A 14287-nucleotide genomic window follows, 5' to 3' on the forward strand; every position below is an offset into this window, starting at 1 on the left:
CGATTCGAAAAGTGGAACACAAAAGCAGAATCTGCGAATGCCCGGTCCAGACATAAGCGTTATGGTCTTATTTATAAAGTGCAGAAACTTTGCAAATAAACGGATAGACTAGATGTTATTTCGATTCGAAAAGTGGAACACAAAAGGAAAATTTGCGAATACCCAGTCCAGACATAAGCGTCATAGTCCTATTTATAAAGTACAGAATCTTTGCAAATAGACGGATAAAATAGAGATTAATTCGATTCGAAAAGTGGAACACAAAAGCAGAATTTGCGAATGCCCGGTCCAGACATAAGCGCTATGGTCTTATTTATAAAGTGCAGAAACTTTGCAAATAAACGGATAAGATAGAGATTCATTCGATTCGAAAAGTGGAACACAAAAGCAGAATCTGCGAATGCCCGGTCCAGACATAAGCGTTATGGTCTTATTTATAAAGTGCAGAAACTTTGCAAATAAACGGATAGACTAGATGTTATTTCGATTCGAAAAGTGGAACACAAAAGGAAAATTTGCGAATACCCAGTCCAGACATAAGCGTCATAGTCCTATTTATAAAGTACAGAATCTTTGCAAATAGACGGATAAAATAGAGATTAATTCGATTCGAAAAGTGGAACACAAAAGCAGAATTTGCGAATGCCCGGTCCAGACATAAGCGCTATGGTCTTATTTATAAAGTGCAGAAACTTTGCAAATAAACGGAAAAAACAGATTAATTCTAATCGAACAGTGGAACACAAAGGCAGAATCTGCGAACAACCGGTCCAGACATAAGCGTTATGGTCTTATTTATAAAATCTAGAAACTTTGCAAATAAACGGATAAAATAGAGATTAATTCGATTCGAAAAGTGGAACACAAAAGCAGAATTTGCGAATGCCCGGTCCAGACATAAGCGTTATGGTCTTATTAATAAAATGCAGAAACTTTGCAAATAAACGGATAGACTAGATATTAATTCGATTCGAAAAGTGGAACACAAAAGCAGAATTTGCGAATGCCCGGTCCAGACATAAGCGCTATGGTCTTATTTATAAAGTGCAGAAACTTTGCAAATAAACGGAAAAAATAGAGATTAATTCTAATCGAACAGTGGAACACAAAGGCAGAATTTGCGAACAACCGGTCCAGACATAAGCGTTATGGTCTTATTTATAAAGTGCAGAAAATTTGCAAATAAACGGATAAGATAGAGATATATTCGATTCGAAAAGTGGAATACAAAAGCAGAATTTGTGAATACCCGGTCCAGGCATAAGCGTCATGGTCTTGTTTAAATGAAACAATGCCATTTAAAAAAATATATGGTCAATGAGTAATTAAGCTAAATATGCGGAGTTCAAATAGATAATTTGATCTGTGAATTATTTTTATAATTAGCTGTTTTTATTCTCCATCATTTAGGTTATGTGATTAAGTTTATAATTGAAATACAAACTTTATCTCACTTATCAATGTTTTGCAATAAAGGAGAGTGTGAGTGAACCTGAGCAAAGGAAATTATTTGAGAGAGTGATATTTATCATGCTTTTCAGTTTGTAGTTGAATTCTAGAATGGATTCTTTATAGTTCTCATTGATTGTATGTCAGTATGTCAGTCTTTAGGACACCGATTACCCTAATGCGGCCACAATTTACAATGTGACGGCCACAAGCCCGTTAAACACAGAGTGGGGTATTGTTGTTTGCAAGTAATGCTATGGTTTTAATAGGATATCTGTCTCCTATTAAAATACATTCCTGTGTTGGATTTTGGATTAAATTCATGTCTTCTTCGGATTTTGGGATATTTAATTTTCATGGATTGTGATTGTGATTTTCAAGACTATTAATGTAAGTAAATGCCCAAATAGATATTTTTATTCATTTATTCTTTATTTTTTTTTTTTAGTTTTGTTTTGTTTTGAAGCATTTATTATAAGAAATATTGTACATATGCACTTATACACCAAAGACTATATCCTTTCAACTGCTTATTATTATTATTATTATTATTATTATTATTATTATTATTATTATTATTATTATTATTATTATTATTATTATTATTATTATTATTATTATATGATAATAATAATAATAATAATAATAATAATAATAATAATAATAATAATAATAATAATTAATAATAATAATAATGCCCAAATAAAACTGGCGCTAGAATCCCGACTACCTGTCTAAACGAATGTTGTTTGTACGATACATACTAACTACACGTTCAATATCGGGGGCAGAAAATATACGTTTGGTTTTATGAAATTAAAACAGTAGTCCCACATTGTTCTTTGATGTTATTTGTGGTTGCATTTGCTTTGAAACTTACACATTATATTGTGTTACATTGTTTACAAAATATTTCTGGTACTCGTATGCATGTGTAGTCAACGGACCACCGGTCAATCGTGTTCTTTATTATTTTATTATTAATTTTGGCTTGACATCTTACATATGTGAATTTGACAGGTTGTTATGGATGGTAATTATAACATTAAGTGATTTTTAAACATTTTTACGGCGTTTTAAATGTCTTTCTTGCATTCATTGCCGAGCACCTCCACTTTTCTGTTACTATTTTAACGATCAGCTGATTTTCTCTTGCCTCCCCTTTAATTTCGCGGACTTTTTTCAGAACGAGGCGTGGGAGTGGCTATAGCACAGGCCAGGAAGCGTGGGAGAGGGACGAAAACTAACAGGCCGACTTCGCCGCTGTCCACTTTATCGTTTACCTGTACGCTGGCGTGCAGCTCTTCGCGCACAAAACAATTTAAAGACGTGTTAAGTGTTAGAGGATCTTATTTCTAAATAATATTAACGCTAATAAGTTCGTTCATTTCAATATCAATAACGACTTAGCTAAAGTTACACAAGTTACCCATATAGAGTACTTTGTAGTAATAATAATAATAGTAGTATAAAATTTAAAAGTGAGAATTCTTATACTTTCCTTTTTTTTTTACTTTTATGTGGGTTATACCATGCTCACTGCTAAGGTCATATAAGTGCTCAGTGGTAAGTAAGATGTTAGACAAGTTAAAATAATACCAAGACTTTAGGCCCTGCCATGGATGTTTCAGAGAGGTAGATTTACTACGAGGGAAATAAATATCATCTTTCAAATAGGTGACGAAAGATATTTACAGGAAAAAATATAGATTGATGATGGTTACCCCATAACATGCATTATGGCCCAGGGATATGCTAACACCCTTTTTGTACGTAAGTACTCAGTCGTATAGCACGACTGAACAAACAGAACAGCTGTGTATGTAAGCTTGTTAAGAGAACACTAGAGAGAGAGAGAGAGGAGAGAGGAGAGAGAGAGAGAGAGAGAGAGAGAGAGAGAGAGAGAGAGAGAGAGAGAGAGAAGAGAGAGAGAGAGAGAGAGAGAGAGAGAGAGAGAGAGAGAGAGAGAGAGAGAGAGAGAGAGAGTAAGGTGATAGATAAAAGAAAAGTAACTGAAAACAGTTTGTAGTTACAAGTTGAATAGAGGCAAGAAAATACATTTCCAAAAAATGACTGAGACTGTCGTAGCTGTAGAACACTTGCAATAGCTTTAGACATATAATTATACTCCCCCCCCCCCCCCCCCAAAGAAGAAACAGTATGACAATGGAAGAACCTTAAAAGGATTCCCATCTACTATGGCCCCGCCAACCATCCGCTTGCACACTAGAGTAAGAAATAAAACTCAGTTCTTACAGTTATCTCATTGGGACATTTATTTTTAACATATGGACAATCTGTATATCATACATAATATAAAACAGAGATTGCAAGTGACATACTTTTAAAATATATTTATACTTTGTGATTTCAAAAACATAATTACAGTTATAGTATAGTTGAAGTAATAATTATATCACTCAATCAAGCAATTATATTTATTACACACATCATAGTTATCAAAACATACAAACCAGTAATCTAAACAAGCATATGTGGGGTTTTTTGTTTTTGTTTTTAAGGGTTTTACAACACTTAGGTCATATCAGCGCCAGTAAAAAAGGAAGAAAATGGGATAGTTAAAAGTTATAGAATTACAATTAAAGCACCCAAAAATAAGGCAGACAAAGGGGAATTGGTTCAAATAGGGAACAGATGTTGATTCCAAGAGCACACTATCAGTGTACGAAGTTTGAGATCACTCAATGTCTCATTCAGACATAAGCACAGGTCTCCTTCCAGAGGAACACACTCAATTGTTTACAAATCATACATTGGTGAAAGGAAAAATAATACAGTACATAACAGAGAGATGATTTACAAGGAAAAAAAAATATCATCTCCCAAAACTAACTATACATTTGACTGTTTCCCTCCCAGCCAGGGTATCCGTCCAGGGCCAGGACAAAACCAAGTAATCTCATTCCCAAGACAAAGACAGCATGTTGGAAAACAGATATAGGGGGATAAAAGACACAGTATGTATCTCCCTGCCCACTATGTGAGGTCAGGAACAAACAAATATAAAATTCTGACAAAAATACAAATCATGCAAATTTTATGGCTTTTTTTACATTTACAATCTGATTAGAACAGTTTGCTTCATTTACTTTCTTAGAATAATTATTCAACAAAATGTTGACAAATGTTGATATACATATATGAAATAACTTATCTCTTTGAGACTTGCAATTCGTACACACAGATGAAAATTCAATGGGAAGGTTACACTCTGTCCAGTAAGCTATATTTAGTTTCATTTGGACATCTTTTTGATTGTTTAACTTCAAAAAATGTAGCTCCATATTACTAACAGCAACATTCATGATTGAAAGTGCAATTTGAAACAAATGAACAAGAACAGGAGATGGATATGTTAAGCCACCGTGATTAAGGTTTTCAAAATACTCTAAAAGTTTATCATCAATAGAAAAGTCAAGACATTTGTTTTTATCTCCTACAATCTCACAACAAAAAGAACAATCAGTTTTTGTAATAACTTTCTTTGCAACATAGCCAGCAACATATATAATAACATCTAAAGACTCTGACTGAATTTCAACATTTTCAAAAGGAAAATTTTGAATGAAAAGCATGTCACTTTCATCCAAATTATCTGAAGAGAACTCAGATAAAAAAACATTTAACATTTAAGGGAATGCTGCCTTTAGAGGAAGAATGAATAGTTAAAAGCTGCTTTATAGTTAATTTTCTTTCATTCTCAAGAATCTCTTCCACAGAAATCAAAGTATTTCCACCTGATAACTGCCTATATTGACCAAAACGAGCCTCAAGATCATCAGTCTGAAATTTTCCAGTCAAAACAAATTTAAAATTAAGTTTAGTTAAAACATATCTTATCAATTCAACTAGACATTCTAATGTATGGGACAAAGCATAAAATGTATCTGAAGACAAAAAACCACACTTAGTTTCTTTATGCATCTGGTTCCATTTCTTGAGCCATGAAGACATTTTTAGTAACCAACTCAGTCTTTCATCTTCACAAGAGAAGAAAGGAGAGGCATCTGGTTTAATCTTATTCCTCCCATAATACTGGTGATGTATATTAACCATATCCCACCAACGACAAACTATAGTCAAGAAATTAACAGTACCCTCCCAAGATGTGAAAGCTGAATGAGGACCTAAGGTTTTCAAAGCAGCAATATTGGTTTCATTAAATATCTTAAGGGCTAAACTGACTTTCTGACGCTCTAAAGAGTGTGGGAATAGTGATTTCCAGGTTAAGGTAGGGGCCTCTTTTAGAAGTTGGGACTTTTCAACTCTGTATAAATGCTTTAAATCAGAAAAGGAAGCATGGGAAATACATTTGCTATCTATGACTTCACTATCTAAATTGGGGAAAGTAAAAGTTTGACTATCGTTTTTAACATTCAACCAATTATTTCGAATTGATTTGAGAAGATGAACAGAGTCAAACAATAAAAAAATCTTGAGAGAATTGTCAATAGGATTAGGTATAAAAAATTTAGTTTCTGAGTCTTTAGTCAGTAAAGAAAACATCTTTCGATTAATTCTATTGTTATCAGAAATGACACTGATGACATTAAATCCAGCTTTACAAACATTAAAAATTACATCATTTGTTGTTTCAAACAAGAAATCTGAAGTCATCTTTACAACAGGAAACATTCCAACAATTAATTTCTATTAGACATGACAGAAGAAATCATAAAACATTGCATAGACTTGGCAAGATTTTCAGGATCATTTGTAGCCTGTCCAATTAATTGCTCCCCTCTGTAGGATAATTTCGACTTGACATGAACTTCATCAATAAGAAGATTAACATACAAATCTTTATCTGACAGGTACTTAATTTCATTCACTAAAAAATCATTGGCAATCAGACCTGATTTTAAAGATACAGTGCTAGATAATAAACGTAAATATCGCACACTGGGAAGAATAAGTAAAGAATCCCTTAACTTACGATAAGTTGTCGGGGAATTTGAATAAATACAAAAAGAAGCAACACTATATAGAGGGCCTTGGTAGAACACGTAGGGGGCGGGGTAGGAGGCATTATTGACGCCATAGGAAGCAGAAGACACGCCGGCGTTCAACTTTTCAAATATTTTTACATCATAGGCCCCAGGTGTACTTCCTGTTGAGGAAAAAAAATTGTTGTTTACAATTTGTGAACTAATAGCAATTTCTAGTTATCAAGGTGGAAACAATGAATTAGTTAACAAAAAAAAAATAATCAAAATTAAAAAGAGCTCTCTGAAATTTGTATTATTAGTTTTTCTCATCATTTCCATATAAAAATGATTTATTTAGCTTTTTTTTTTACATATGTCTATTGAAATTAAGTAAAATATAATTTGAACTTGAACTTTAAAAGGCTGACTGAAGAACTGATATAAACAGATTACTAATGCACTTTGGTTCATGAAAAGAATAAATGGCTATATTAATGTAATGCTTGTTTAAGTTTTAAAAGTATTGTAGCAATTAAATACATATATGCAAGTCTAACATCTGAACCAACTTATGGGCATAGTTTAACATTGTTGTAATGGACAATATTTTGCGTCATTTTTTGGGGGGGTTTCCATTACAACAATAAAGCCACAAAGAATGGGTTATCAGACCTGCAAATAAGTGCACATCAACTCGATCACATGGGAAAATAATATAGATCATTCTCACTGAAAAACCCCCAAATAATCCCGATTACCTATAGCCCAGACACAATAGTCAGTAGCAGTTTCATTGTCATCGAAATTCCAGTTGGCTGAAATCGTGTATGACGTCTGGTAATCTTTGTCTTCTGCCAAACCGTCGTGGAGGTCCGTTATGACTGGAGGAGTCATATCCACTACGATGGGATCAAATTCCACCTTGGTACTCAAACCAGCCTGATTGGTCGCCACAATGGTGATGTGGACAGTAGAGTTGTGGTTGAGGCTCAGCCCAGACTTGATACCGTGGTTGTGCATGCCTACACTCTTGAATCCTTGGAGTTGTGTTCCACCAGGGATGGTGCCTGAAGGGAGGAAAGGGTGGAGAGGGATAAGAAAAAACCTCCCCAAAATCTTGAGCTTGTATATAATAATAATAATAATAATAATAATAATAATAATAATAATAATAATAATAATAATAATAATAATAATAATAATAATAATAATAATAATAATAATAATAATATAGCACCAATCCCGCATTGCCGCAGCGCTGGGCACACATTGACAGGAGGGGGAATCAGACATCCTACATATAATTACACTACTAAGATATGGAATATATATATACACACACAGTTCCATTCATAACATTATCAAGACAAAGAAGAATTCATCTGGTATATATAGCGCAATATCCACTAGCCAACAACAACACTCAACATGTAGGATGCGACATGACGTCTGTTAGGAGATATCACAATTTTTTACCGACAGAAATAACTCTGCTTACGGCCAGGTACTCATTTTACATCTGAGTACATTGAGATAATGTGAGTAAAGAGCCTTTTCAAAGGACTCAACATTGAGCTGCTCAGAGTGGGACTTGAACCCAGGACTCTCTGATCCGAAAGCAAGTGTCTAACCACAAGACCATATAGCCGGGATAGAAGGGATTAGGGAATGATGTATAGTGCCATTATACATTAATCAACATAGAATGATAACTTTTGAAATGGAGATCCCACAATCTCTCTGATTAATTATCATGATTATTTTTTCCATGAGGTTAGAATGCATCTTATATGTAAATGGCAAAGCATCTTATAAGTCACACACATAAAAAAAAAACAAAAACAAACGAACAAAAAACAACCACAACAACTATTGCATAGTATAGAAGGAACAAAATTGACGACACTCAACTTTTTTGGATATTATGAAATTTTAAATTAAATGCATAGCATCAATATGGTCATATTTGTATCTTTAAAACTCATATCCAAACATTAAAGAAGAGAATTTAAAAAAAAATGCATTAACAATAGCCCATGAGTAATCCACTATGGGCGTTTGGCTGTCTTCAAAATGCCACATGGCGTTGATAGAAGACCATAGTGGAAGGAACATGGCATGATGGCTGATGTAGTTCTCTGTGGGTTGGCCACTGTACTACTGGCTGTAATACACACGAACCACACTGACATCATCCAAGGCAAGTCTCATATCTGACGTTGGCTGACGGGTAGCTGATATTTAGGGAAAGAAATATGTTTGATTATATGTTAGATAACTTTGTGGTTCTTGCACCTCATATATTTTCGATAACAAATCTGTTGAATGGCAAAGAACAGTATCGTATTCTGTGAAATGATGAGCCGTGGTAGGGAAAAATGCAAATAAGTAACAGAGAGGAGAGGAGAGAGAGAGAGAAGAGAGGAGAGAGAGAGAGAGGAGAGAGAGAGAGAGAGAGAGAGAGAGAGAGAGAGAGAGAGAGAGAGAGGAGAGAGAGAGAGAGAGAGAGGAGAGGAGAGAGAGAGAGAGAGAGAGAGGAGAGAGAGAGAGAGAGAGAGAGAGAGAGAGAGAGAGAGAGAGAGAGAGAGAGAGAGAGAGAGAGAGAGAGAGATTAAAGTTAAGGAAGCCACAATGTTTGTGGGACAGGGAAATATAAAGAAACTTTGATCTGAATCTATTTTGTAGGCTTCACCGGGTAGATGTATTATTTAAAAGTCTGATGACCGTATTCAGACAATGGACGTTTTTTTCTTACCTGTTTTTTTATCATTGTTTTGAAAATGAATATATTTTAGTAAGTGGGTTTGAAAGTTTTCCATTACAACAATGAGACATCATATTAAGGGTTATAAGACTTTGAAATGAGTTAACGTCACTAAAAAAATTGAGCTTTTTAAATTTTAGCGCAATATCCACGAAATGTGTTCAAAGCGCTTTCTTTACAAAGGGTCCCTGACCGACAGCAATACTTAACATGTAGAACGAGTCATGATGCCTGTTAGGCGATATTACAATTTTTTTTCCGACACAGACAACACTGTTAATAATCATGTACTCAATTTACACCTGAGTATGGTTAGAAATGTGAATATAAAGCCTTTTCCAAAGACTCAACTGTGCACTGAGCAAGGCTTGAACCAGGACCTTCCGATCTGAAAGCTAGTCTCATACCACTAGACCACATAGCCGCACTAAGCTTGATAGTTCATTAGAAAGAGAAATATAATAGAAAGAATAGAAGAAATGGACTTTGGAAATATACATTATATGGACTCGACGTGCACCTGCAGGACTGATAACCCAATTCCTTATGGGCTCATTGTTGTAATGGAAATCTAAATACTAATGATGCAAAATGTTGCCCATTATAACAATGTTAAACTAGGCCCATATGTGGGTTCGGATGTCAGACCTGCATATATGTATACATTGTATGGACAGAAAAGAAGGGAAAGAAGAATTGGAAAAATAAGGGATATAATGTGTATTTTCTCACCAATGGTCACTGGCAAACTAGATGACTCGGCTGTATGGTAGAAACTGAAAGTATACCATAAAATGGAATTTTCCGTTTCTATCTCACAATGACCTTGACATCTATCAGGATCAAGGTGGAATGAGTGAACATCCAACCCTAGCTTCACATAGCCATCCATTGTCTTGTGATGGTCCTCTAAAGTCTGTGGGTAACCAACTTCCATTTTTAGGCGATATAGGTTTCCAGTCTGAAAAAAAATGAAAAACCAAATATCATGTAATGGGACTTGAAAGAACATTTAAAAAAAAAGTCTAAACTTTTTTCAAATTAAAACTTTCATTGGGGGAGCGATCATTTGGTGGGAGATCATTTTCAATGCTTGGTCCTCAAATATGGAACAATCTTCCCAGGGCTATTCATGAAGCATCAAGTGTCAATATTTTAAAATCAAAGCTTAAACATTACTTTTTTTACAAATACATTTTTTAAAGTCTCTCTCAATGTTTCACATTTATTTTATCTTTTCTTCTTTTGAGCAATAACTGAAAGTGTGTCTGTTTATACGCATGTATGTGTGTGTGTGTGTGTGTGTGTGTGTGTATGTATGTGTAAGTATGACCTAGTCATGGTTATGCACTACAAGTGTTATATATTATTTATTATTGTTATATTATTTCATTTAAACTTTAATCTAGGGCCAATTTACACACAATGCAATAATGACAACCGAGTGCAATTATCAATTGTTGCAATGGAACATTTTGGTTTGAGAGTATTTCCATTACCACAATGATACCATGACTGTTTGGGTTATTAGACTTGTAAATAAGTACAAGTTGATTTAGGCGATTTCTATTAATATACTCTACCAAAATGCACTTATTTGCAGGTCTGATATCCCAAATTATTATGGGCTTGTTCATGTAATGGAAATACTCTCGAACCAACACAAAATATTTTACATTACAAACAGTGTTAAATCAAGCCCATAATCGTGTTCGGTTATCAAATATACAAATATGTGTACGTCTTACTCTACCATACTATTCCTATTTAATCCAAATTTAACTCTAACCATATTACTACCATATAGTCATTCAGAAAAGTGGATAGCATCCCTCTCACGGCCAGGCAGATTTGTCACATCAGTAAGGTCGTGGATTCGAACCCCCATTGCTATGAAATTTTTATTCTCTGTTGTCTTCTTATCTGGCACTTTTCTACTCACTTCATTTTCTGTTATTACCATATAGTCAATGCCATTTGACTTTTGTCATGATAAAGCACAGTATCAGCAAAGTCATGGACTTGCATTTGATGTTTGACTAACTATCACTATGGAAATGCTTGAAATTATATTCCTTTAAGAGAAAATTTCATTGTTTTTTAACATGTCAGAGGTAAGACTTACTTTATCCTTATGGTATTGTCCTAAAAAATAAATTCTGGTGCAAGTAAATGGCCATAAAACAGCGTGTACATATATGCAGGCCTGACATCTGAAAGCAATTATTGCCCTAGTTTGACATTGTTGTAATGGACAATATTTTGCGTCATTTCTTTATAGATTTCCATCACAAAAATGAGCCCGTAATGAATTGGATTATCAGACCCACGCATAAGTGCACGTTGCCATAAACCATTTGTAAAATCTTTTTTATATAGAAGTTTTATGTTCAGGCGGAGAAAGTCATAATTTGAACGTCCTCATCGTTTACAAATGCATTATCTTTGTCACAAATAAATACAAACACCTAAAAAGGATGCACATCCAATCCTAAATGTTAAATATACTTAAACTAATATTGCTACCAAGACGAGTACTTATTCGCAGGTCTGATAACCCAAATTATTATGGGCTCACTGTTGTAATGGAAATACTTTCAAACCAATGCAAAATATTAATTTCCATTACAACAATGTTAAATCAAGCCCATAATTGAATTCGGTTATCAGACCTACAAATACATGCAACTAGTCCTTACCCCAACTGAGATAGTTTGAGTAAGCTCCCCTGACATGAGTATATACTGGCTCTGATGGAAAGCAACAGGGCTGTCTGACCTCTGGAGTTTGGTACAACCATCACTTGAAATACTCCAGGAAGAAGGAGCACTTCCGTCACATGTTGCTGCAGATTGTGTGTAAGTGCCTGTCTCAAATGAAGGGTTCTAAGAAACAAAAAGAAAAAAAAAAAGAAGAATAAAATATAGAAATTGATATATCTATTCATCCAATCCAATCCAAAATAGTTGCGGCTTCATGTGATGAAGATTGACACAACTAGGTGTGGTGGGGTGGTCATTGTCGTAATATCTATCTATTGGTTTTAAACTGGTCGAGATAACTATATAATATTGCTGGGTTATTGGTTGCTCTGACATTTTCAGGGATGCTGTTCCATGCGCGAATGGTCCTGGAGAAGAAAGAATGATTGTGCGCATTGATTCTGGAATATGACAGAGCATATGCATTTTCTTTTCTTCTATGGTTTTACAATGTGTTAATAGGGATGGTGATGGTTCCCTCTTGGCCCTTGAACAACATATTGAGCTTGGGCAAAGGTGTTGAATTGGTTATTTAAACAGATGAAAGAAGTGAAAAATAAACACATTTAACACATGCATTTCTATGATTTTTATTACAATACTCAATACATACTTGCATTTGGACAAATCTACATCTATTCCGGCTACATGGAAATAAATTCATATATCATTCAGTAATCTTGAGAAACTGAGCAAATTTTTGTACATTTTCATCACATGTTCAAGCTCTGTCGTCCTTTGCCACATATAAAAACTAGTGGGAACTGTATGCTCTATTTTCCATATATTCGAATGTATCAGTCTTAGCAAGAAATTTTTTTTTTAAAAATGCAGGAGATATTTTCTGATTGCTAAGTCATACTATCTCAGTTCTTAGTAGTCCTTCAGAGTCATTAGGCCCATGGATCTGGAGTTTATCCCAGTTTTTAGAGCGTGAAATGAATAATAGCAATTGCTTGCTATCCTTTTGATAGGATGTTAGTCTATTGCAAAGCACTTTCTGCCTAATCTAAGAGAACCAACTACCCAATCACTACTGGGTGGATTCCGACTTCACCCGGGAGCAACCTTGGTCCCTTTTCGAGTGAAGCGAACACTCTACCAACTGAGCTGACAAGACTTCCAATACCTCAGTTTGACCTAATCTTAATTATACGACGTCTTATCATTAAACATCAGCTCTAATTGGATTCAATAGTCTGATGTCACGTCTGCCCAGCAACAAGTAGCTTGGTTCTAAACAAAGAAAATCGGAAACTTTATATTCTTCATGCTGACTAGAACTTTTCACATGTCGTGTGATCAGAACGTATAAAGTCAAAACATGATCAGATTTATAATGTTTTTCTCCTCTGGATACACTTTTATGCTCGTCGGAGAAGTATTTCATAAGGGCGACCGCCATTGTTCCGATAGTTTAGAATCAGTCACTAAGTTACTATGCGTCATTACCAGAGAAGTGACGTCTTGATTGTTGAAGCCTAATTTGATCATTGTCAAGCAACATAATTGAACCTTAATCCATCAAGCAAAAAAAAAAAAATCTAAAATGACATTTTCGTATTAAAATACAGCCTAAAAAACTACCTACCGACAACAGTTCTGTCTCAGAGATGTAAATAGTGTTGGCAGAAACAGGTCCTGATGTATCAATGGTGATTCCATCAGACACAGACACGGGGGACATATTGCCAGCCCAGTCCTCGGCATTGACCTTGTTGTAAATAGTTGTACCTGGGAATTAAAAAAAATACCCAAATAATTATAAAAAATATGAGAATAATTGGAGAAGCTAATCTTTTTTGTAGCGTATTTTTACAATGTACATTACTGCCTATTTCTCTATAAATGCCAGAATTTGTCGACTCCTTGTACCATGTATGTAGTTCTTCAAAGCCATAAGTTGAGCTTTGAGCTTTTTTTTATATTGCGCAATATCCACTAAACGTCATCAAAGCGCTTTACAAGGGATCCCTGATGAAACATTTAACACAGTAAGCGATATTACAATTTTTTTTCAGAAAGAACGACCATTTTACACCTGAGTACTATGAGAGAATGTGAGTAAAGAGCCTTTTCCAAAGACTCAACTATGCGCCAAGAAAGGCATTATCCCAGGACCTTCCGATCCGAAAGCGAGTGTTTGTTTTTGTTTTTGTTTTTAAGGGTTTTACGGCGCTTGCAACACATTAAGGTCATATCAGCGCCAGTAAAAAGGAAGAAAATGGGATAGTAAAAAGTTCTAGAAATACAATTAAAGTACAAAAGAAAAGGTAAGACAAAGGGGAATTGGTTCAAATAGGGAACAGATGTAGATTCCAAGAGCACACCGTCAAAGTACTTAGTTTGAGATCACCTAAAAG

At 34.7% G+C, this 14287-nt stretch overlaps 1 protein-coding gene across 1 annotated transcript in view; it reads right to left on the reverse strand.

Annotated features, from left to right (window-relative positions):
• Positions 1-3701: 3701 nt before the first annotated feature.
• LOC144971755 (uncharacterized) overlaps positions 3702-14287 on the reverse strand; it is a 77445-nt gene continuing 66859 nt past the window's right edge. The window contains exons 44-48 of the mRNA XM_078912828.1: positions 13516-13658; positions 11862-12047; positions 9771-10123; positions 7157-7749; positions 3702-6580 (exon numbers count right to left, since the gene is read on the reverse strand). Coding sequence (XP_078768954.1) covers positions 6114-6580; positions 7157-7749; positions 9771-10123; positions 11862-12047; positions 13516-13658 — 1742 coding nt within the window. The 3' untranslated portion in view covers positions 3702-6113. The remainder of the gene's footprint in view (positions 6581-7156; positions 7750-9770; positions 10124-11861; positions 12048-13515; positions 13659-14287) is intronic.

The sequence above is a fragment of the Berghia stephanieae genome, chromosome 4 (assembly GCF_034508935.2).
Source record: "Berghia stephanieae isolate SIO BIC M18660-M18661 chromosome 4, UCSD_Bste_1.3, whole genome shotgun sequence".
NCBI classification, from domain to species: domain Eukaryota; kingdom Metazoa; phylum Mollusca; class Gastropoda; order Nudibranchia; family Aeolidiidae; genus Berghia; species Berghia stephanieae.